Source organism: Gobio gobio (genome assembly GCF_949357685.1).
Source record: "Gobio gobio genome assembly, chromosome: 20".
NCBI classification, from domain to species: Eukaryota; Metazoa; Chordata; class Actinopteri; order Cypriniformes; family Gobionidae; genus Gobio; species Gobio gobio.
Genome location: NC_137113.1, coordinates 46,989,115 through 47,015,348, shown reverse-complemented (window position 1 = coordinate 47,015,348; position 26,234 = coordinate 46,989,115). Strand labels below are relative to the sequence as shown.

At 38.7% G+C, this 26,234-nt stretch overlaps 2 protein-coding genes across 3 annotated transcripts in view; one reads left to right on the top strand and one right to left on the bottom strand.

The window, feature by feature from the left end:
* Positions 1–648: 648 nt before the first annotated feature.
* Positions 649–3,718, bottom strand: LOC307144139 (somatostatin receptor type 2). Its single transcript, XM_079846179.1, has one exon. It carries the CDS (start codon positions 3,627–3,629, stop codon positions 2,595–2,597), a length of 1,035 nt encoding a protein of 344 aa, XP_079702305.1. The 5' UTR covers positions 3,630–3,718; the 3' UTR covers positions 649–2,594.
* Positions 3,719–11,403: 7,685 nt separating this feature from the next.
* Positions 11,404–26,234, top strand: part of slc39a11 (solute carrier family 39, member 11) — a 221,709-nt gene continuing 206,878 nt past the window's right edge. Inside the window, exons 1-3 of one of the 2 annotated variants that reach the window (XM_079801686.1) lie at positions 11,404–11,456; positions 14,361–14,473; positions 16,176–16,214. In XM_079801686.1, coding sequence (XP_079657812.1) covers positions 14,366–14,473; positions 16,176–16,214 — 147 coding nt within the window. In that variant the 5' untranslated portion in view covers positions 11,404–11,456; positions 14,361–14,365. The remainder of the gene's footprint in view (positions 11,457–14,360; positions 14,474–16,175; positions 16,215–26,234) is intronic. The other variant, XM_079801687.1, reaches the window with a different exon arrangement.

Sequence of the window (26,234 nt, the reverse complement as noted above, 5' to 3'; positions counted from 1 at the left end):
GTGTCATAACCAGTGTTGCCACAGTTACTTTGAAAACGTTATCTGATTACTGATTACTCCTTTAAAAAGTAACTTAGTTACTTTACAGATTACTTGATTTTAAAAGTAACTAAGTTAGATTACAAGTTACTTTATTAGTTATATTCAGCAGTTGCCGACAAAACCCATCAAAACCGCTTCAATATAAAAATGTGCAACACTCAAGTGCATTTTTAACAGTAATGTCAACAATGTATCTCCTGACTTTTTAAGAAGAGGCGGACAGTACTTACGTATTTTTACTTTACTTTCTACTCAAGTATATATTTTATCAGTGTTTTTCTTTGGAAAACTTTTAATTCATTACATTCCAAAGCATAATTTATAATGTCATACTTTTTACTGCACTACATTTCATAAATAAAAGTTGTTGTTTTTTTACCTTGAATACTTAATTACATTAAAAATATAGTACTTTCTTACTTGTACTCAAGTCAAATTTAAATTTCTTTTACTTGAGTAAAAGTATACAATACTACATTTTTTATGTAATTAAGTATTAAATTATATTCAATATGAAACATAGTGCAGTAAAAAGTACAATATTATGTGAAGTAAAAGTTTTCCAAAGAAGAACACTGATAAACTACAAATACTTGAAAAATAAAATTACTTGGAAAGTAAAAATACTCAAGTACTGTCCGCCTCTGTTTTTAAGTTGAAATAAAAAAATACTTCCTGAAAAAAAAAATTGTTTTTAAAAAAAATAAAGACAGTCTTTCTTGCCTTCACTTAACATAAATACTCTCCCCGAGATGCAAGAAGAAAGCAAAAATATATATTTTTACTAATAAAATATGTCAAAAATAGTAACGCACAGTGACTTGGATAAGTTACTCTGATTACTGGTTTGGAAATAGTAACGCGTTAGATACTCGTTACTGGAAAAAGTAGTCAGATTAGAGTAACGCGTTACTGGCATCACTGGTCATAACTCGTAAGACATTGGAAATGCAGTTCCAAAGTTTCCATTTGAAATTTGGCAGACATGTTACATACACGGAAACGAAATTGCAAATCGCGCATTTGTGTTTCCATTATATCACAACGTATGCGTGCGCAAGTTAAAAAAGCAATTGCTTTTGAATATTGTATTATCATTCCATAGTTTTTGCATTAACTTCTAAATCTAATTATACAATGTTTTTTTCTCCAATTTGTTGTCGAAATATAATCATTTATACACAGTGTGTGTCATTTTCACGACAGATTTAAACACACATTAATAATCCAGACATATATAATGAATATAACGGCTAATATAATGAATATAGGTCATATATTGAGTGAAAGAGTTGATTTCTCTAGTGAACTCACAGACACTGAAGGACTTCTGAGGTCATGTGATGCTGCGGGACATTTACCTCAAGCTGTTTTATTGACGTCTTTCCGCCGTTGAGACACTGATTGAGCGATTACACCACATATGATGCTCTTCAGTTGTAATGTCTCCTCAACACACCTTCAGATGTTCATTCATGTTTATTCTTTGACTATGACGGGAGGATCGCTTTCACTCGCGCCACATTAAACAGCGTCAAAACAGCATTTATCGTTTGAATTTCGTAATGAAATGGACTGAATACTTCATATGATCATGTGGGAATTCGTATTGAAGAGTAAAACAAGCCGACTGTTAAAGATTGCATTCGGTATCGGTATGAATACGTGTACCGTTACCAGTGTTGGGGGAAACGCATTACAAGTAACTTGAGTTACGTAATAATATTACTTTTTCCAAGTAACTAGTAAAGTAACGCATTACTTTTCAAATTTACAACAAAATATCGGAATTACTTTTTCACATTAATTTGACTGACAGCTCTCCTGCCCCCATGTGGAGAAAAATAAGTGCAGAGGTGTGTGTGTGTGTGTGTGTGTGTGTGTGTGTGTGTGTGTGTGTGTGAACATGAGGGTTATTGTAGTTCTAGACTAAATGTGAGCATTTATTTATCTCACTTGCACAATAAAGATTCTGTTCTCCTCAAAATGAATAAAATCAGTCAAATGCAAAATCAGAGTACTATACAAACCTCTAATAATTAAATGTTAAATATTTTTATGCGTAATCTACCTTTATATTTAATTGACCAATGTCTTGCTGCTGACCTTTGATGATGAAAATTACTCGATTTTTTGTTTTTATAGGTAAAACTTTTTTCTCCTGCATCCTATTCTCCCATTATCCAGAGCTGCGCCCTCTACTGTTCATGCGGGAATCTGCATTTTTACTTATTATTTACATTTTGGTATGAAGAGGTCTTTACCGTTGCACAAAAATATAACTTTTTTGTTATAAAAACAAAACAAAAACAAGCCCAGCTCAGGTGAGAAAAAGTAACGCAAAAGTAACGTAACGCATTACTTTTCTTAAAAAGTAACTGTAACTCAATTAGTTACTTTTTAAGGGAGTAACGCAATAATGTAATGCATTAGTAACTTGTCCGTTACACCCCTACTCACTGGCTCATACTTTGAATTGCACTACTGAAAGCATGGATTGTCTGTTTACAAAGCGGGAATGTATTGCAACACAAACCCTCTAAACGTTTAAGCTAAGCTAACACGCCTTGCACGTTGGTGTCATGCAGGACGTAGCCCTCGGTGTCTCGTTCGCAGTGTGTCGGCGAGCTCTTGTGAGGACAGAGGAGGGCGTGGAAATGCCTCCGAAAGGTTTCCGAAAGACACGCGTACAGTATCGGGTTGGCGCAGCTCCACGAGTACGACAGCAGAACCACGAACTCGAAGCCGCGAGTGAAATCGAGCGCCAGATCCGTTCGGTGTAGAGAGCAAAAGTTTAAGACGTAGAACGGCAGCCAGCAGACGCCGAACACCGAAACAACCGCCACCACCATCTTGGTCACCTGTTTCTCCAGCCTGTGACTCTCCGAGGAAGGCGTTTGCGTCCTGGCGTTTCTCAGAGTCACCAGAAGTGCGGTGTAAAACACGATCATTACGGTGAAGGGCAAGGCGAAGCCCAGGACAAACGTGTAGCTAAGAAAGGTCAACCACCAGGTGTCCGATGCAACATGAGGGTCAACGGTGCACAAACCGTAGTTGGCGGAGAAGTGAATAGCCATGGGAAGCACGGGAAACAGAGAGATAAACCACATCAACGAAGCGATGATCTTCGCCCGCCGTGGCGTCCGCCAATGAGCGAAACGCATCGGGTCTACCAGCGCCATGTAACGGTCAACACTCATCACGGTCAGGCAGAACACACTTGTAAACTGATTGATCCCATCCAGAACCATAACCAGCTTACACACGGCGTCCCCGAAGATCCACTGATCCTGGAAGTTTTGGATGGCAATAAACGGGAGTCCTACCATGAAAAGCCCATCCGCCAACGCCAAGTTGAAAATGTAGACGGTGGTCGCCGAAGACATTTTGTCCAGCTTCAGAATGGTGATGATGACCAGCGAGTTCCCGGCCAATCCCACAATGCACACGGCCAGATACATCACAGCCATGGTGACGCTAAACGCGTCAAAGTCCTCCTGGATGTAGACGTCGTTTATCTCAGCACCATCCAGATCTAGAAACGATACGTTATCGTGAAACATTCCCAAAGGCGATGCGGTTTCCATTTGTGGTCCTTGAAGGAGAAGTATTGCAAGAATCTCCAGGTTTATTTTCCCATCTTAAGAAGATATTGCACCCCAAAGAACTGGCATTTGTTGACTCCAAGGTTGGTGTTAGACCCTCCTAGGGAGATCTTATATATCCCAATGTGTGTGTGTGTGTGTGTGTGTGTGTGTAAGTCATCCGATGATAAGCTGCGCCGGCTCGTTCCAATCCGCTGTTATGAGGTTTCCAGGGTGCCATCTGTTACAATACTTTTGTTTTCATAACTAAACACTCTTGTCAGAAGGTCCATCCAGCCTCTTTCTTTCACACTCCCTTGTTCACTCCCTCTCATTTTCCTCCTTCACTCCACCCCTCTGTTTCCTCCCTTTCCTCGCAGTTCAGTGGGGGGTCAATCTGAGCCGATCAACCCCCAACTTCCCCTCTGGGCCACCCACTTTACAAATACGTCCCCAACGGATGAGCGATGAATCTCCCTCTGCTTGTTTGAATATGCTGCGTTTCCCCCCTTCAGTGTTTATGTTTCTCGCCGATTATCTTTGTTTGTTGGATCATCTGTCACACGCACAAGGCCTCGGTGGGTGGAAGCGGTCGCAGATAAAAGGGCAAGAGTAATGAGTGATCACCTTAAGTCCTGTTCCTCCTCTGACACGCATAGTTGGAATGCCGCAATTCTCACAGTGAACTTCCCAAGAGATGCAGGGAAACTAAGGGGGGTCATGATTGTAGAGTTGGATTATGCTCACCTCGCGGACAACAAGCGCTGTTTTTACTAGAGCTTATGCAATATGCGAATTGTTTTGGATGTCACTCTACTCCCAATTCCATGAAATCATTCCTACGATTTGTAACTTTCCGTTGGCGTGTTACTGTAAACTTGGAAACGCGTCTGCAGCTTATTTAGAGGTTTAAGGGGCCTCGAGTGACTTTGTGTTGCTGAAGACAGGTATCCAGTCCTCTCCAATAAATCTACACAGCCAGCGTTTGGTTTCACTGCTCCTGGCTTGAGCGTTCTTGTATCTCTTAACTAGGAACATGCCGGTTTTACAAATAGCATGCTGTAACTTCTAAGAATTGGAACTGCGTGGGAAAGAAGGACCGGGACATGAAGAACCTTTCATTCAAAAACCTTTAATTTATGCATGTTCCTGCTGAGTTGTTTCAACACATTTTTTTGTTGAGGGGGGGGTCAAATATGGATAAACCCAGTTTGCAAATTTAATTAAAAAGTTTAAAACCGATGGTTGGGTTTGTCCATATTTGACCCCCCCAAAAAATTAATTTAAATGTTTTAATTCAATTTTCAAACAACAGTTGGGTTTGTCCCTATTTAACTCAAAAATGGGTTGAAATATGGACAATTTTGGGTCATTATGTGCCCCCCCCCCATATTTTAAACAAAAATGGGTTGAAATATGGACAAATTAGGGTCCATATTTGTTTTTTCCATATTTGATTCAAAAAGGGGTTGAAATATGGACAATTTTAGGTCAAATACTCTAAAAATGTTGGTTTGGTTCAACTCATGTTTGGGTCAAATATGGACAAAACCAACTGTTAGGTTTACATTTTTTCATTCAATTTTCAAACCCAATGGTTGAGTTTGTCCTTATTTAACCCAAAAATGAGTTTGAAATATGGACAATTTTGGGTCCATATTTGTTTTTTCAATATTTTTACCAAAAATGGGTTGAAATATGGACAATTTTAGGTCAAATACTTAAAAAATGTTGGTTTGTTTCAACCCATGTTTGGGTCAAATATGGTCAAACTCAATGGTTGGGTTTACATTTTTTTTTTATCAAACTTTCAAACCCAACTGTTGGGTTTGTCCATATTTGACCCAAAAATGGGTTGAAACAAACCAGCATTTTTTAAAGTGAGGTCTCATCTGTGCATCTCATATCTTTATTACTTTGTCTTGAATGCTTTTGTTGCATGTGTGTTCTTTAGTAAAACAGTGTATGTTGAGGTTCACTCTAAAAATGCTGGATTGTTTCAACCCGTGTTTGGGTCATATATGGACAAAACCAACCGTTAGGGTTTACATTTTTTTTTATAAAAATGTTCAAACTCAACGGCTGGGTTTGTCCTTATTTAACCCAAAATTGGGTTGCAATATGGACAATTTTGGGTCCATATTTGGTTTTTTTCCATATTTGACACAAAAAGGGGTTGAAATATGGACAATTTTGGGTCCATATTTGTTTTTTCAATATTTTACCCAAAAATGGGTTGAAATATGGACAATTTTAGGTCAAATACTTAAAAAATGTTAGTGTGTTTCAACCCATGTTTGGGTCAAATATGGACAAACCCAAGCATTGGGTTTAAATGTTTTCATTAAATTTTCAAACCCAACAGTGGGGTTTGTCCATATTTGACCCAAACATGGGTTTAAATATGGACAAATTTGGGTCCATATTTGTTTTTTTCCATATTTGACCCCAAAATGGGTTGAAATATGGACAATTTTAGGACAAATACTCTAAAAATGTTGGTTTGTTTCAACTCATGTTTGGGTCAAATATGGACAAAACCAACCGTTAGGTTTACATTTTTTCATTCAATTTTCAAACCCAATGGTTGGATTTGTCCTTATTTAACCCAAAATGAGTTTGAAATATGGACAATTTTTGGTCCATATTTAGTTTTTCAATATTTTACCCAAAAATGTGTTGAAATATGGACAATTTTAGGTCAAATACTTAAAAATGTTAGTGTGTTTCAACCCATGTTTGGGTCAAATATGGACAAACCCAAGCATTGGGTTTCAATTTTTTCATTAAATTTTCAAACCCAACAGTGGGGTTTGTCCATATTTGACCCAAACATGGGTTGAAATATGGACAAATTTGGGTCCATATTTGTTTTTTCCATATTTGACCCAAAAAGGGGTTGAAATATGGACAATTTTAGGTCAAATACTCTAAAAATGCTGGGTTTTTTAAACCCATGTTTGGGTCAAATATGGACAAACCCAACTGTTGGGTTTAATATTTTTAATTACATTTTCAAACCCAACGGTTGGTTTTGTGCATATTTGACCCAAAAATTAGTTTGAAATATGGACAATATTAGGTCAAATACTCTAAAAATTTTGTTTTTTTTCAACCCATGTTTGGGTCAAATATGGACAAACCCAACCATTGGGTTTAAATTTTTTCATTAAATTTTCAAACCCAACAGTGGGGTTTGTCCATATTGGACCCAAACATGGGTTGAAATATGGACAAATTTGGGTCCATATTTGTTTTTTTCCATATTTGACCCAAAAAGGGGTTTAAATGTGGACAATTTTAGGTCAAATACTTTAAAAAAGGCTGGGTTATTTCAACCCGTTTGGGTCAAATAAAGACAAACCCAACCGTTAAGGTTACATTTTTTATGGAATTTTTCAAACCCAATGGTTGGGTTTGTCCATATTTGACCCGAACATAAGTTGAAACAACCCAGCATTTATTAAAATGTAGTAAAAATGAACAAAAGCGAGGTATTAATGAAAAATGAATGAAATTCCTCAGAAGTTCATGATGGTCTTCAGCAGATAAACTTTGCAGGATTCTTTCAGTCTCAATAGCACTTTATCATATCACTTGACAGGTTTTCAAATTAAAGCACAGTTTCGACAGGATGTGGCTAGATTCATAATGTAGTGCCCTATTACATTTTAGCAATCAAAAAGCATGCCTATTTCAATTTTTAATTGTTTCATTGAGTTTAGTTTTAAGCGACTGATAATTCACACAAACAAAAGCAGTATTTTAAAGGCAATGTGTTTTTTAATTAGCTTCATTATTTCTGTTTTCAGTGTTACTGATATTACTCCCCTTTTGTCTTTCATCTCTGTTCTTTGTTCTCATTTCTGATGGTTTATCATGGCTCTGAATGACAATAACTCAAATGCACTTTGCCATAGTAAATCACCTGTAAAGTCAAGCTTTATTTGTCCTTGCATTTGACCTTGAGTTTGACTCATTTGTTTATGAGCTGCTGAAAAGCACAACAATTCCACTATTTCAACTATTCTGAAGAGGAATCCAGTATCATTCATTCGAGGTATTTAAAATAATACACACGCATATCATTTTAATATTTCACAAAACTTCAAATCCTATTTCAAAACATTTCTGATCTTCTGAACAGACCTTCTTAAAGATGAACATATGAATCACAATGCCATGAAAGATAGACAAATCTGCTCATAAAAGAAAAGAAAAAAAGAAAAAGTGATGCAGGATACATAACCTGTGCTTTTCTAAGAAAGCTGATATTATCAAGCAAGAAAACAGATCAAATAAATGAGAACAGATATGAAAGATAAAAGGAGAGCAAATAAAGGAATTAACAATGAAAGCACACATTACAAAAATTAAAAGATAAAGGACTAGCGATGCATTACATTTTATAATTGTATCATTGATGGGATTGGAAAATGATGTGAAAAGGGTTCAAGCTCGGGTCGTCTAAGCAACATGAAAATATCAGAGCACATGCACACAATTCCTTTTTAATTTATTTATTTATTTTGTATTGCATGAACTTATACACACACACACACACACACACACGGATCAGGGAAATGAAGCATGCATTGTAAAAAATATGTTTATGATTTGTTATCACACCTTTTAATCTTTTGTCAAATCAACTTAGATAATTAATGTGGTTCAGTTAACATAATATTTGGAGTTTCTATTTATTAAACCAATTGTCTTCATTGTATTAAACTCACATTTTTAATTTCAATGAACTTAAAATTTTAAGGCAACCAGGTAACTTTTTTTAAGTTTATCAAAAGTTTACCCACAAATGGGTTGAAATATGAACAATTTTGGGTTAAATACGCAAAAACATTTTTTTTTTAAAAATATATATATATGCTGGGTTGTTTCAACCCTTGTTTGGGTCAAATATGGACAAACACCAAAATAGGTTGAAATATGGACATTTTTGGGTCCATGTTTGGGTTTTTCCATATTTGACACCAAAATGGGTTGAAATATTAACAATTTTGGGTCAAATATGCACAAACCCAACCATTGGGTTTAAATGTTTGAATTACATTTTCAAATCCAATGGTTGGGTTTGTCCAGATTTGATCCAAAAATATGGACAATTTTGGGTCCATATTTGTGTTTGTCTATATTTGACACAGAAATGGGTTGAAATATGGATATTTTTGAGTCAAATATGCACAAACCCAACCACTGGGTTTGAAAATGTAATTTAAAAATGTAAACCCAATGGGGTCCACAATTTTGGGTCCATATTTGGGTTTTTCCATATTTTACACTAAAATGGGTTGAAATATGGACATTTTTGGCTCCATGTTTGGGTTTTTCCATATTTGACACCAAAATGGGTTGACATATTGACATTTTTGGCTCCATGTTTGGGTTTTTCCATATTTGACACCAAAATGGGTTGAAATATGGACATTTTTAAGTCCATGTTTGGGTTTTTCCATATTTGACACCAAAATGGGTTGAAACATGGACATTTTTGAGTCCATATTTGGCTTTTTCCATATTTGACCCAAACATGGGTTTAGATATGGACAAGTTTGACTCCATATTTGGGTTTTTCCATATTTTACACTAAAATGGGTTGAAATATGGACATTTTTGAGTCCATATTTGGCTTTTTCCATATTTGACCCAAACATGGGTTTAGATATGGACAAGTTTGACTCCATATTTGGGTTTTTCCATATTTTACACTAAAATGGGTTGAAATATGGACATTTTTGAGTCCATATTTGGGTTTTTCCATATTTGACACCAAAATGGGTTGAAATATGGACATTTTTGGCTCCATGTTTGGGTTTTTCCATATTTGACACCAAAATGGGTTGACATATTGACATTTTTGGCTCCATGTTTGGGTTTTTCCATATTTGACACCAAAATGGGTTGAAATATGGACATTTTTAAGTCCATGTTTGGGTTTTTCCATATTTGACACCAAAATGGGTTGAAATATGGACATTTTTGAGTCCATATTTGGCTTTTTCCATATTTGACCCAAACATGGGTTGAAATATGGACATTTTTGGGTCCATATTTGGGTTTTTCCATATTTGACCAAAATGGGTTGAAATATGGACATTATTGGCTCCATGTTTGGGTTTTTCCATATTTGACACCAAAATGGGTTGAAATATGGACATTTTTGAGTCCATATTTGGGTTTTTCCATATTTGACCAAAATGGGTTGAATGGGGATTATGCACAAATCCAACCATTGAGTTTACATTTTTTAATTATATTGTCAAACCCTACCATTGGGGTTGTCCATATTTGACCCAAACATGGGTTGAAACAACCCAGCATTTTTTCAAGGTTCAAAAGTTTAACCAACAATAATTGTTAACAGTGTGGTTAAAAATGATTATGGCCCGAATAAATTAAGCATAATTAATTTATGCTTGTTTAAATAATTTAAATTTAGTTTTTTGATTTTAATTTAAAAAAATGTATTGGTTTTATGGGAATTGCATGTGTTTTTGTTTAAATTGAGATAAAATAAATTGATTGCGACCACTTACGATAAATTATTTTAGTAAATTCAACAAATCATTTTTTTCAGTGAACAATCTTAATGATAAAAACAGATAACATAATGGATTTGTGTTTTATGAATAAGTTAATAAAACTCAAAACAATGAAACAACTCAGATGACTTAAAATGTGTCAGTTTTGAGGACTCAAAAAAAGAAAGAAAGTTCTATATACTCATTAAAAGTTGATTTGTTTGAAGAAATTTGTTTAATTTGAGTTAGCTCTACTCAAACTATTTCATTATTTTGAGCGTTAGGGTTTATCTTTGAATAAATCATCATAATGCATCAAAAACGTGCACTTTTTTGCTATTTATAAGTCTAAGGGATGAAATAAAAGAGTTAAATTCAGCAAGAAAAAGATGAGACCATTTTTGCATGTGAATGAAGAATTGTGCATAGAAGATAACGAAATTAATAGCATATTTTAGCTTTTGGTTTTCATAATAAAAGATCATCTCTTTGAGGATGACGTCAACCAATCAAGAAGTAAATTACAATTTCTTCATGATATTATGTTTTCAGTGAATGTTTATTTATTTATATATTTTCCCCCAAAAGTCAATTTTCTCGAAATATAATTGTCCAAATCATGAAACAATTTAACAACAATTTACTAAAAGTTTAACAAAAATGACATGTCCAGGGCCCTATGAAATACGTTTAATTTTTTTCAGTTCCGGTTTTATTTTATTTTTAACCAAATTATGTGTTTTCTGTTTTAAGTTTTCTGGATTCTTATAAAATTGTTTAATTACATTTTTAATAATCAAAAAGCATGTCCAATTTGGCTAAGTGAATTCATAAAAACATTATATAATAATTACATTTCTAAAAAAAAATAAAGAAAAGGGATTTAAGTGCCCTGACCTGCTTTTTATTTATTAATGAAAATTGTCACATTAAAAAATAACCTCTTTGAGGATGACGTCAGCATGTCAAGCAGTAAATTACAATTTTTTCGTTATATTATTGTTTTTTATTTAGTAAATCCTCTCCAAATATATTTCTGAACAATCTTGCATGGGGGCAAAGGTACAACTGAAGAAATGTTGTTTATTTTAAATCCACGAGTTCACACCAGTAAATGATTAAATCTATAAGTTGTTTATCCAGGTAAAGCCTACGCGGCTGACGTGGCCACTTTAAAATTCCACAGCGTGTGAATTACCCAATAGGAGCTCGAGGGAGGCGGGACTTATGCCGTCACACATACACGTGTACAGGGAAGCAGGAAGTGAAGCGGCTCAGTTGGTGCCTGTAAACAGTGAGTACTCTCCAATACTGTATGTATGCGGTTGATAAAATGTTAAAGAATGAATGAAATCTGTTATAGACGCGGTTATTTTCTGCTTTTGACATGTTTAAATGCAACAGAAGTTCACGATGATAAACTTTTCAGGAAACTCGTTTGATTAAATAGCACTGCATTCACTTTATCATGTCACTTGTTGTAACAGTTGTCAATAGGCAGAAACTGGTGTTGATGAATATGGTTGATTTATGCATAATGACAGGTGTTGCACTCACACAGAGTGTGTTTACACATCTGACATATGGCAGTTTTACACTGAAGCACTTCTGAACTGGCATTTAGGTGTCTTTACACAGCTATTTTAACTGCATATTGTTACACAAGGGGCTTTAGGTGTGTCAGAGGTGTGTGATTGTGGGTTTTTTAACTTTAGTGAGTGTGTAGTGTCACTGTTTGAGCATAAACAACACCTGCAAAGTTACGACGCTCAAAGTTCAAAGCAAAGGGAGATATTTTCTTCTACAGAAATCTCTTTAAGGACTACAACAAATGGCTGGTAGGAACTACAACAATCAGTGACATCACTAACCCTAACATTTGCATAACCCCGCCCCCGGGAACATGTCCGTCTCGCACATTTATTGATACAGTACGAACACAAATGCAGACGCATGTCATAACGCAAGACGACATCATCAGTTATAACCGTAATTACACTAAACTATCCCTGTTCTCTCTTCAGCAGCAGATATTCTCTGGCTCATCTTACCCCACACCAGCGCTTTATAGATAATTGTCCGACTCCGGTTTGATCATAAAAGGATGAAGAGTTTCTGTCATTTTCAGTGTGTGTGTGTGTGTGTGTGTATGAGGTAATCGGAGCTGCTAAAATGAGCTCTTGAAGCTCCGCCCTCTTCCTGAAAGGGGGTGGGGAGCAGCAGCTCATTTGCATTTAAAGGGACACACTCAATTTTTCACCCTTAAAAAGTGACATGCTATAAAAATTATCTGTGGGGTATTTTGAGCTAAAACGTCACATACACACTCATCAGAGACTTATTTTACTATCTGTGAAAAGACACCTTTAAAGTTTTCAATTGTGTTGATACCTTTCTTACAAATAATAATAATGATCATTGCGTTTGTCTTACCGAATGTGGTATCTTTCTGTCAGCAATTACAGTTTGTCTATGAGATTTTTTTTTTATTAATGCCGGTGGCGCAGTGTTGCCAGATATTACTACGAAAGACAGGCAAAAACAAAAAAACAAACAATATAAATCCGAAATAAGTTTAAAAGCTTGTGTTTTGGGAATAAAATAAACATAACACTAACCCTAACATGCAACTTACCACTTTATTAACTTCCTAAAGTGTCACGTTAAGTGTGAAAAAAAGAGGCAAAATCCGCTTATAATAACTGGATCTGGCACCCGCGCCCTCACTTACAAAAAGCTCTCGAGTCGCGTTCACTCTCCTCTCAGCGACATGAATCGCAAACACTCATATGAGCCTATAGGAGGTGGTTCACACGGCTTATTAGTCATTTAGAGACTAATTTTATTCATTTTATTTTTTAATATTAAAAAAATTTGTGACCTCATAGCTGGCTACGGCCGTGCTCACGATTTACAAATATTTGGAAACATTTGGCATAAGGCAAGTACTGAAAGGGTTAGTTCACCCAAAAATGAAAATTCTGTCATTAATGACTGACCCTCATGTGGTTGGACACCCGTCAGACCTCCGTTCATCTTCAGACACAAATGAAGATATTTTAGTGTAAATCTGATGCTCTGAAAGGCCTCCATTGGCTCAATGCACTTTACACTCTCAAGACCCTTAAAAGGCACTAAAGACGTCGTTACAAAGTCCATCTCACTACAGTGGTTCTACAATAACTTTATGAAGAGGCGAGAATAGTTTTTGTGCGCAAAAAACCCCTAAATAACGACTTATATAGTGATGACGGTTTCAAAACACGGCCTCATGAAGCTTCGAAGCGTTATGAATCAGTGAGTCGAATCAGCAGTTTGGAGCGTTATGAATCAGTGAGTCGATTCAGCAGTTTGGAGCGTTATGAATCAGTGAGTCGATTCAGCAGTTTGGAGCGTTATGAATCAGTGAGTCGATTCAGCAGTTTGGAGCGTTATGAATCAGTGAGCCGATTCAGCAGTTTGGAGCGTTATGAATCAGTGAGTCGATTCAGCAGTTTGGAGCGTTATGAATCAGTGAGTCGATTCAGCAGTTTGGAGCGTTATGAATCAGTGAGCCGAATGATGATTCGGATTGCGTGTCAAACCGCCAAAATGCCAAAATTTGGCGATTCAAACCGCCGATTCGACTCACTGATTCATAACGCTTCAAACCGCTGAATCGACTCACTGATTCATAACGCTTCGAAGCTTCATGAGGCCGTGTTTTGAAATCGTCATCACTATATAAGTCGTTATTTAGGGTTTTTTTTGCGCACAAAAACTATTCTCGCCTCTTCATAAAGTTATTGTAGAGCCACTGTAGTGAGATGGACTTTGTTACGACGTCTTTAGTGTCTTTTAAGGGTCTTGAGAGTGTAAAGTGCATTGAGCCAATGGAGGCCTTTCAGAGCATCAGATTTACACTAAAATATCTTCATTTCTGTTCTGAAGATGAACGGAGGTCTGACGGGTGTCCAACCACATGAGGGTCAGTCATTAATGACAGAATTTTCATTTTTGGGTGAACTAACCCTTGAACAAAATGTATAACAGTGGCTTAGTGGTTTTTGGATATTTGACTGAAAAAATGTTACATAGTGCACCTTTAACATTAATTCTACATGCAAATCAACACCAGCGCCAGTGTTTGCAGGAGTCCTGGATGAACAGGATTTGCTCCACACCCACCTCTGGATCTCTGTGTTTTTCCTTTGCACAGGCGTCATGCTTCCAGGCTTCAGTCCTGTGGTTCAGGCCCTGCTGGGGACCCTCTTCACCTGGGGCCTCACCGCCGCTGGAGCCGCTCTGGTGTTCGTGTTCTCCGGCAGACAGGTGAGCCCATCTCATCTGCTGGGTTACTTCACTCACCAATATAGAAACATGCAGGAGAAACGCTTGAAGGGATCGCTCACCCTAAATGACTCCTGTCATCACACACTCATGTTCTCAATCTGAATGACTTTCTTTCTTCACTGAAACACAGGTATAATGATCACTTTATCCATATAAGGAGATTTTAGTCCACTTTGGAACAACGTTGGGGTGTGTGAATCTAAATCTAAATCTGCGTTATTGTTGTTATTAAAACTAAGACTATTTCTGTGAATTGAAATCAAGCTGAAATGAATTGAAATATTAAAACATTTGAAATGTTGCCTTGTCAATGAACTGAAATCACTTTAAGATGAAGCACTTAAATTATTAACTGGAAATAATTAAAAAATGGATAGCAATATTTAACCAAATAAAACACTAAAATTGAACTAGAATTAGTATGAAAACTAAAATGTAAAAATAAAAGATAATTCAAAATATTAATAATCAAACAAAAAATATTTATATTATTTGAAGTTAAGCTGAAATTAATTTAATATATTTATAAGTTGAAAAACTTAAACTAAATAAACATGAGAAATGTTGGCTTGGCAATAAAGCACTAAAATTAAATTAAATTAAATTAAATTAAATTAAATTAAATTAAATTAAATTAAATTAAATTAAATTAAATTAAATTAAATTAAATTAAATTAAATTAAATTAAATTAAATTAAATTAAATTAAATTAAATTAAATTAAATTAAATATTATTTAGATAAGTAAAACTAAAACTGAAATAAAATAAATTAGACCTAAATAGCAATAAAATAAATGACGAAAGCACATAAATAAATAAATAAATAAAAATAAACTAAAATTAAAACGGTTTTAAATATACATAAACATATATATATATTTAACATTTTGGAACAATTATATACTTTGGTTTTATTTAATTTCACTGGTAAAGGCTTTTTTTCTTTACACTGAATTTAAAAACAAATGCTGATTTAAGTAACATCTTTGGATTGCAGAATATGCAGTTGTTGCCTTTAATTTCACCTTTCAGCCTTTTAATTTCCAATTCAATTTCCTGTTATTTCAGATTGCGGACTTGTTTTCATTAGCCAAAAGCCAATTTAGCCTGTTAAATACCAAATAAACATCTTGTTCATGTATACTTTCATTCTTTTATTGTGTAAAAAAAGAAAGAAAAAAATCGGAAACCTGTATCGGAATCGGCCATGTAAAATCATGATCGGTGCATCACTAGTTTTGGAGATGCTCTGACCCAGTCCTCTAGCCGTCACAATCCGGCCCTTGTCAAACTCGTTCAAATCCTTACGCTTGCCCATTTTTCCTGCTTCTAACACATCAACTCTGAGGACAAAATGTTCACTTGCTGCCTAATATATCCCACCCACTAACAGAGATAGATAGAGTCTTTATTGTCCCATAGGGATATTCTTTTTCACACATCATCTTATTTCCAAAAATACAGCAGCAACATATAACATGTAACGTTTGACATATAGTATTAACATATAACATTTACATATAACATATAACTTATAAGATCATCAGTGTTATTCACCGGTCATAATGTTATGCCTGATGGTTGTCAAAGTGTGAATCATATCATATTTAATACTTCACTAGGTTGGTATATTATCAGATTATATTCATGTTGCTATCGTATCTTTTCTTTCCTCCTCAGAAGCGGATCTTGGATGGCAGTCTGGGATTTGCGGCCGGGGTAAGAGACTTCATGTGTCCATCATTTCTTCACCTTCTTGCCATGAGTTCTTTTGGTGTCACCATCACATCTCTCTCTCTCTCTCTCTCTCTCTCTCTCTCTCTCTCTCTCTCTCTCTCTCTCTCTCTCTCTCTCTCTCTCTCTTTCACAATAAAACAGATCTTTGAAATGTATTGTGTAAGGGCAGGCAGGGGCAGGTTTTCTTCTGTTCTCCCGTCAGTGAAGCGTCAGAAAGGAATAATGTTATTTATCTGCGACCCAGAGTTAATTACACCGTCTCGTTTGGATTATCCTGAATATCTAATGCAACATCAGGTCCGCAGAACTCACGATTCATCTCTTGTGCTCGCCTGAAGAGCCGTGGAAAATGAAAAATATCATTTACATGACATTAAATATGCATGTTTTGCAGATTAGAATTTAAAATCCAGTAAACTAATAAAGGGTATACATGTTTATTTTCCGCCTCTGTGTTCGTTAGAGTCATGACAAATTCTCACATAATGAGAACGTTAATGATGCTCGATCTTTAGTTTATTCTCTTATTAAATCTGTTTGTGCTGCAGAGATTGAGATCATTCTTCATTTAAATATGATTGCACTTAATGACAGTTTGTCTTTTAAATCGCATATTGATCTATAAAACTGGATAAGAAATGATTGTAGGAAATTCTTTTGATCAAAAGTAACAGTAAAGACCTTTAGATTTCTATTTCATAAAACTACTGTTCATAGAATTTCCTGTTCTTCAAATAATCCGTCCATCCGTCCATCCATCCGTCCATCCATCCATCCGTCCAATCACCCACCCATCCATCCGTCCATCCATCCATCCGTCCATCCATCCATCCGTCCAATCACCCACCCATCCATCCATTCGTCCGTCCGTCCGTCCTTTCATCCATCCAATCATCCATCCGTCCGTCCGTCCATCCATCCAATCACCCATCCATCCATCCATCCATCCAATCATCCATCCAATCATCCATCCGTCCGTCCATCCAATCACCCATCCATCCATCCATCCATCCATCCAATCACCCATCCATCCATCCATCCAATCATCCATCCGTCCGTCCATCCATCCAATCACCCATCCATCCATCCATCCATCCATCCATCCAATCATCCATCCAATCATCCATCCGTCCGTCCATCCAATCACCCATCCATCCATCCATCCATCCATCCAATCACCCATCCATCCATCCATCCAATCATCCATCCGTCCGTCCGTCCATCCATCCAATCACCCATCCATCCATCCATCCATCCAATCATCCATCCAATCATCCATCCGTCCGTCCGTCCATCCATCCAATCACCCATCCATCCATCCATCCATCCATCCAATCATCCATCCAATCATCCATCCGTCCGTCCATCCAATCACCCATCCGTCCATCCATCCATCCAATCACCCATCCATCCATCCATCCAATCATCCATCCGTCCGTCCGTCCATCCATCCAATCACCCATCCATCCATCCATCCATCCAATCATCCATCCAATCACCCATCCGTCCATCCATCCAATCACCCATCCATCCATCCATCCATCCATCCATCCATCCATCCATCCATGCATCCAATCACCCATCCATCCATCCATCCATCCATCCATCCATCCATGCATCCAATCACCCATCCGTCCGTCTATCCGTCTGTCCGTCCATCCATCCAATCACCCACCCAAACCCACCCACTCATCCGTCCGTCCGTCGGTTCATCCATCCAATCACCACCCCACCCATCCATCCGTCCATCCATCTGTCCGTCCATCCGTCCATCCATCCATCCGTCCATCCGTCCGTCCGTCCGTCCGTCCGTCGGTTCATCCATCCAATTACCACCCCACCCATCCGTCCATCCATCTGTCCGTCCATCCGTCCATCCATCCATCCATCCATCCATCCATCCATCTGTCCGTCCATCCATCCGTCCGTCCGTCCATCCATCCGTCCATCTGTCCGTCCGTCCGTCCGTCCGTCCATCCATCCATCCAATCACCCATCCGTCCATTCATCCATTCGTCCGTCCGTCCATCCATCCATCCATCCATCCATCCATCCATCCAATCACCCTCCCATCCATCCGTCCGTCCGTCCGTCCATCCAATCACCCTCCCATCCGTCTGTCCATCCATCCATCCATCCATCCAATCACCCTCCCATCCGTCTGTCCATCCATCCATCCATCCATCCAATCACCCTCCCATCCATCCATCCGTCCATCCATCCATCCATCCATCCGTCCGTCCGTCCGTCCATCCATCCACCATCCTGTTCATCCATCCTCATGCAACTGTGTACACCACCGCATCTGCCATCCTGACATTGCCCAGAGCAGATATTCCCATTCCCTGTGGTTCTGTGGTGAAGCTGTGTGAGGTGATGGCATCTGGACCGGCTGTTCGGGACTTTGAGAAATGCTGAGGGGCTGTTAGTCTGATTTGTGTGGTCAATTATAACTTGCAACAATAGTCGTCACCAGAAATAAATGTGTTTAGACGAAGCATTTGTTCGGTCTAGTCTTTGTTTTCCACAGAAGATTAATGGCTGTAATTTCTGGAAGTCTGTGTGTGTGTCGGTGCGTCGCCTTTTTGTTAGACAGAAAGGGAAGAGTGAAGGGAAGTAATTAGTGGCCGTGATGTAAAGCCGTCCAGACCTGAACCTGGAGCTGCTCTGCCACAGCACTGACAAAAGAATCGACATTTCAGTTCATTCCACCATTTTCCTGTTTTATGTCCACTTTCCCCCCTGATGTTCAGAAAGAATGTGTGTCTATTTGCATTACCTCATCAGGGTCTGCCATATTGACAAAAAGTGATATCTTAATATTTACTATGATTGTGTTCATAATGATAATTATTCAGTATTTTTTCAAAGCAGCTTCACAGTAATATATCGCCAAATAACGACCAAACTTCATCAAGAGTTGAGAGGACAGTATACTGATCATCAATCCACAGAAAGCTGAGTGGAAGTCAGTGTCATTCAACATTGTTTCTAAAAATGTAAAGATAAATAGGCTATCACAAAATGTTTTAATAATATTATATGCGCAAATGAGCAACTGCTTTGTGATAATTCTGTCACTGGAATTATTTAATTAGTTATGAAGGATTTCCTGAATGCAAAAAAAAAACAAAAAAACACACACACACACACACACACACACACACACACACACACACACACACACACACACACACACCCCATCCACCCGCCATCCATCCGTCATCCTGTCCATCCATCCATACATCCAGCCATCCAACCACCCATCTATCCACCCTGTCCATCAATCCTGTTCATCCATCTATCCATCCAGCCACCTGCCATCCACCCGCCATCCACCCGCTATCCCATCCATCCATCCATCCATCCACCCATCCATCCGTCATCCTATCCATCCGTCATTCCATCCACCCATCCATCCACCCGCCATCCATCCACCCATCCATCCATCCACCCATCCATCCATCCGTCATCCTGTCCATCCATCCATCCATCCATCCATCATCCACCCATCCATCCATCCATCCATCATCCATCCATCCGTCATCCTGTCCATCCATCCATCCACCCATCCATCCACCCATCCATCCATCCGTCATCCTGTCCATCCATCCATCCATCCATCCATCCACCCATACATCCATCCATCCATCCATCCATCCATCCATCCATCATCCACCCATCCATCCACCCGCCATCCATCCATCCGTCATCCTGTCCATCCAACCACCCATCCATCCCAATCCTGTTCATCCATCTATCCATCCAGCCACCTGCCATCCACCCGCTATCCCATCGATCCATCCATGCGTCATCCCTTCCATCATCCATCCATCCATCCATCATCCACCCATCCATCCATCCATCCATCATCCATCCATCCGTCATCCTGTCCATCCATCCATCCACCCATCCATCCACCCATCCATCCATCCGTCATCCTGTCCATCCATCCATCCATCCATCCATCCACCCATACATCCATCCATCCATCCATCCATCCATCCATCCATCCATCCATCCATCATCCACCCATCCATCCACCCGCCATCCATCCATCCATCCATCCATCCATCCATCCAACCACCCATCCATCCCAATCCTGTTCATCCATCTATCCATCCAGCCACCTGCCATCCACCCGCTATCCCATCGATCCATCCATGCGTCATCCCTTCCATCATCCATCCATCCATCCATCCGTCATCCTATCCATCCATCATTCCATCCACCCGCCATCCATCCACCCATCCATCCATCCGTCATCCATCCATCCGTCATCCACCCATCCATCCATACATCCAGCCATCCAACCACCCATCCATCCCAATCCTGTTCATCCATCTATCCATCCAGCCACCTGCCATCCTGTCCATCCATTCAACCACCCATCCATCCATCCACCCGCCATCCATCCACCCATCCATTCAATTCAATTCAAATTTATTTGTATAGCGCTTTTCACAATACACATTGTTTCAAAGCAGCTTCACAGAAAGTGCATTTCATAAATGTACATTGAAAAATGTTAGAAAAGAGAATGTTAAAAAAAATGTTAGGATAAGTTAATCAATCATGTATTATTTTAGGCCATAACAACGCTGGCGTTGAGTCGTCTCTTCACAGGCGTCGAGTCGTCTCATCACAGGGGCATCTGAAGTCTCCATCAGAGGCTGATACAAACTGGAGCTGACGAACTAGTTACCTCGGGACTAGTGTCCCGAGATAACAACAGAAAAGCAGATGGGAAATGATTAGCGTAGCTGCTGTTCAGAATATTAATGCTGTTGGTGCGATTTAACTGTAGTATAAAACTTATTTATAATGTGAATGCTTGGCTAAAGAGATGCGTCTTTAATCTAGTTTTAAACTGGGACAGCGAGTCTGAACCTCGAACAATATCAGGAAGACTATTCCAGAGTTTTGGAGCTAAATGTGAAAATGCCCTCCCTCCTTTAGTGCAGTGGTTCCCAACCACGTTCCTGGAGGACCCCCAACAGTGCACATTTTGGATGTGTCCTTTGTCTGACACACCCACATCAGGTCTTGGAGTAGCTACTAATGAGCTGATGACCTGAATCAGGTGTGTTTGATTGAGGAGACATGCAAAATGTGCACTGTTGGGGGTCCTCCAGGAACGTGGTTGGGAACCACTGCTTTAGTGGACTTAGATATCCTAGGAATGACCAGAAGCCTCGAGTTTAGTGATCTTAAAGAGCGCGATGGATTGTAGGGCGATAGAAGATCCGTTAAATACACTGGAGCTAAACCATTTAGGGCTTTATAGGTCAGTAGCAATACTTTGTAATTGATACGGAACTTAATAGGTAACCAGTGTAGAGATGATAAAATTGGTGTTATATGATCATATTTTCTTGACCTAGTAAGAACTCTAGCAGCTGCGTTTTGGACTAACTGTAGTTTGTTTATCGATGATGCAGGACAACCAGCTAATAAAGCATTACAGTAATCTAGTCTCGAGGTCATGAATGCATGAACTAACTTTTCTGCATCAGAAATAGATAGCATGTTACGTAGCTTGGCAATGTTTCTAAGGTGGAAAAATGCCATCCATCCATCTATCCGTCATCCATCCACCCATCCATCCATCTATCCGTCATCCTCTCCATTCATCCACCCGCCATCCGTCCGTCCGTCCATCCATCCATCCATCCAAAAGTGACAGTATAGACATTTATAAAGTTACAAAAAAATAAAAATAAACCTCAAATAATGCTGTTTTTAAAGCTATTTCAAATTGTAATAATATTTAAGAATTTTTACTGTATTTTTGATCAAATAAATGCAGCGGTGGTGTGAGCACACACACATCCATCCGTATATATTAGTTTCATACTTTTTGTATGGATGTTTTGTAAACTATTCATATGCGAAATAATTTCAGAAATTTTGTTCACATTTACTGTAGGATCATTTCATGTACGTCTTTATAAATGGTCTATTAAAACGTGTGTGATTTAGATATTTTCTAAATGACGTTTTACATTTAAAGGTTAAAAGTAGAAAGCAGTATGCACTGATAATTATTGAGTGCTGTGAAAGGCAGCGAAGGCTCTGTGTGTTTATAATAGCAGACTTCCTGGCGGTTTGTTTCCCAGACAGATTCAGTGTTGTGTAGGTTTGCATTAGGTGTTCACTTTGAAAGAGAAAAAGTATAGCCTTAACTTGAAATGCCTCCCATGTGTAATCATCAGCACGGCCGCCGCACATCGAGCACCTCTGAGGGAAGGTGGATAGATTTAATTATACAGGATGTAGATTTTAAGTGCGGTCTACTGCTCTCCATCCCCGTCACTGAGCCCGATTACAAATCAATACTGGGCTGATGAGTTCAGGGAAGAGCCTGGGATGTGTGTGTGTGTGTGTGTGTGTGTGTGTGTTAGAGCTCAGACTTAGAGGAGAAGAAAGAATTCAATTACAGTTTAATTGGTAATAAAGACGCCAAATTGGATTTAAAATCTAATTTCAGTGATTTCAATTTGTACATTTTATTCATTCAGTTTAATTGCTGTAATTTACTAAATGTCTATATCAGGTTAATCTTCAAGCACGTTGCACTAAAACCCCCCAAAATTGTAAAAACAACACAGAAAAACAAACATTTTTTAGAATTTCTAAGAATCTGACCAAACCATAAAGGCCTTTGCACACTGAGGGCCCTATCTTGCACCCAGCGCAATTGACTTTGTACACCGACGCATGTGTCATTCCTATTTTGCACCCGCGCAAAGCGCGCTTTTCCCTCCACAGAAGCACGTCGCTAAACTAGTGAATGAACTTGCGCTCCCTGGGCGGTTCAGCGCAAAAAAGGAGGCGTGTTCCGGCGCAAACAATCCCTGGTGCTATTTTGCTGTTCCATTAAACAATTGCGCCACTGACCAGAAAAAACCTAGTCTAAAGTCAGTGGCGCGTTGCGCGTTGTTCATTATGCTATTTTAAGGGCGCATGCTTGACCATAATGTATAGCGTGCACAACGCGCATACACTTTGCTCATGTAACCTACACAGATGCAACAGTTATTTTTGCAAATCATAAATTGTTACACTAAAAAAATATTAACACATGAGATGACGGAAATCATTGTGGTGTGCCACGAAGATGTGAAAAAATAGGCATAAATCTAGCTTACAAATGATTCAGGCTAATTGTAATAATTAAGGATAAAACCTGTTTGCCCAATAGTGGCAAGACATATATGTATATAAGGACATCTGACAAATTGGTTTGTCCGTCAAGAACCAGGAAAAAAAATCGACTGAAAAACTGAAAAAACTGAAAGACTGAAAAAAAAAAGACTGTGAAATCACCTTTACCATAATGTACAACATTACAACTTCACTTCTCTGTCTTTCACTGCTCTTACAAGAACATCAGTCTCCTCGGCTGTGAACCGCTCCTGGCGTGCGCCTGGTAAATACGCCATAATAATAGCAATCCATAATGGAACTTGCGCACCTGCTTTTAAAGGGAATGTTGGATGACGCTCGGATTGGTTTATTCACGTTACGCCCAAACCACACCTATGAATAATGAAGCTACTTCAGACCAACCCATTTTAGATTTGCGCCGGGCGCAAGAGCCATTTATCCCGCCGGGAAAATAGCAACAGCGCCGAGACCCGCCCACAAAGTTACTTGCGCTTCGCGCTTTGACACTTGCGTTTCAGATCGTTAAAATAGGGCCCTGAGTCTGAAATTTTTGCATGCGTTTTTTCGTATGCTTGATCCGAAAAATTCGTCACGCACCGAGACCTTGCACACTGAGTCCGATGCGTATTAATGAATGCGTTACGAAAAAACCCCGCAAAACAACACAAAATGCCGTCTTCAAGTAGTGAGGATGACTTTTTTGTCCTCTCTCTTAAAAAATGAAAAAGAGGAAATATTGGGTCCATCCACTCCTGCGATCGCATAGAGAGGAAGGAGAGTTCCACCTCAAGGAGCATTGCGGGATTATCCAGACCGATTCAAAGTTACCTTTAGACTGTCAGTGGCTCAGTTTGATGCTTTGCTAGCGATACTGGAGCCCCAGATTAAAAAGAAGACCACAAATTTCCGTGAATCAATTTATCCTGAACAGAGACTGACAGCCTATGTCTAAAGGTATGGATCCGCACACACACACACACACACACACACACACACACACACACACACACACACACACACACACACACACACACACACACACACGGTTTACAGGGACTTGGTGTGCTATAATTATAGCTGTGATATAATAATATTTGTAGTATTTTTGATACAATAATATTTGTATATATAATTGTAGGTATCTGAGCACTGGCGATTCATTCCCCAGCATTGCCAGCAGTTTTAGGTTGGGCATCAGCTGTAGATGGGAAAGCGGATGCGAAAAACGCAGAAAATCGAACCTGTTCCGATTTTTTTTTTGACGGACGAAAGTTTCGGAGGCAGTGTGCAAGCGTGATTGACATAACGTGAGGTCGAATTTATTTTTTGACGTGCGAAAATTTTGCATGCGAATTTCGGACTCCGTGTGCAAAGGCCTTTACTCTTAAACCGATTGTCACCACGTCTTATATTGTTGGAATCCTTGGCTCAAGACAAACAAAATGCATGTCTCTGATTCGATCGTCGCCCTTGTGGCGAAAATTTAGGGTATTTGGGGTTTTTCGAAAAACCTACTTTTGAAAACTAGTCCTCTGTTTTTCTAGCCTGGGGCCAGTTGCATAAACTAAGACATTATGTTAAGACAGTGTCTTAAGATCTAGTATGAGCCACTAGCAGTTAGGCAAGTGGCATTCAGTCTTAGTTTTCGTATCAAATTAGGCCAGTGTATGTTTTTATGTAACTGATTTAAAAAAGTTATGAACAGTCTTAAAGAAAAAAAATTATGTCTAACTTGTAAGACTAGTCTTCGGACCAATGAAATTGGCTTTAGACGATGATGGACAGATGATCAACAGTAACGTCATCATCACGTCATCAAAGGCGCTTGGGTTGAATTTGTTCTAATCCTAAATGGAGAACTTGTTCGTATATACATTCACCTTTACTATTTCTCTCAGAAATGATGATGGTGTTGGTCAGTACTCCGTGTTTCCTTAAATTCTTTTTTTACAACACCGGCAAAGATCGTTTACACTCGTCTTCTTCTTCTAACGTTACTTATTCCAGCGCGCAGACAGGGTTTGTACGCACAATTGCTACTCAAAACTAGCCAAAAACAAGCCCAATAGCTTTCCGGGGCGGTTCTTTGGAGAAAAAGGTATTTGGGGGGTAAAATATGTGTTGTTTTGTCAGGGCTTCCTGCTAAAATTCTCATTCCTGTGTCTGTATATCACATAATTGTGGTCGCTTCAACCCGCGGACTTGGCAGCACAGGTCAGTTGAGTTCTGTTGACATTTGACAACTAATGTTATGCGTCGCTCCGTTGCTCTGATTGGTTGTAGGTCTATCCAATTGAGGTCTTTCCTGGTTCGGTTGAAACACACCCCATAATCACAGCCCAACGGAGCAGATCAGACTCATATTCTGACTAGAATTGAATATGACGACGTCAGGCTAATGTTTTTCCAATCGGAACCAAACCAGTGCAGAAATATTCTCTGATGTCTGATTGAATAGCCTCGTTTGAACAGTTTGTCCCAGGAACTCTTTTTTCCCCCTGACCTGTTGCTGTCTGCGTTTCCATCGCGGTCTAAAGTACCGTGAAGATTAGTCCGGTGACGTAGGACTGCGCGCGACTTTCCAGTTCCCGTTGGATTTCGTCCTCCACTTATAAGCTTAATAAAGCCTGAACCTAGTGCTGTAACGATTTGACCAAAAATAAAAACCTAGATTAAATGAACATTTTACCTCGATTACGATTAATGAACGATTATTTAGCTTTTTTATTTTATTTTTTGCCCTCGTAAGGTTGAGTCATTTTCTGATAAGGTTTGTACTGTAAATATTTTCTACTGTTAAAGGTGGAATTTTTTTTTCTAATGAAAAAGTGC

Excerpts from the sequence above, each read along its gene's own strand:
- LOC307144139 (XM_079846179.1), bottom strand. The coding sequence starts at position 3,629 with ATGGAAACCGCATCGCCTTTGGGAATGTTTCACGATAACGTATCGTTT.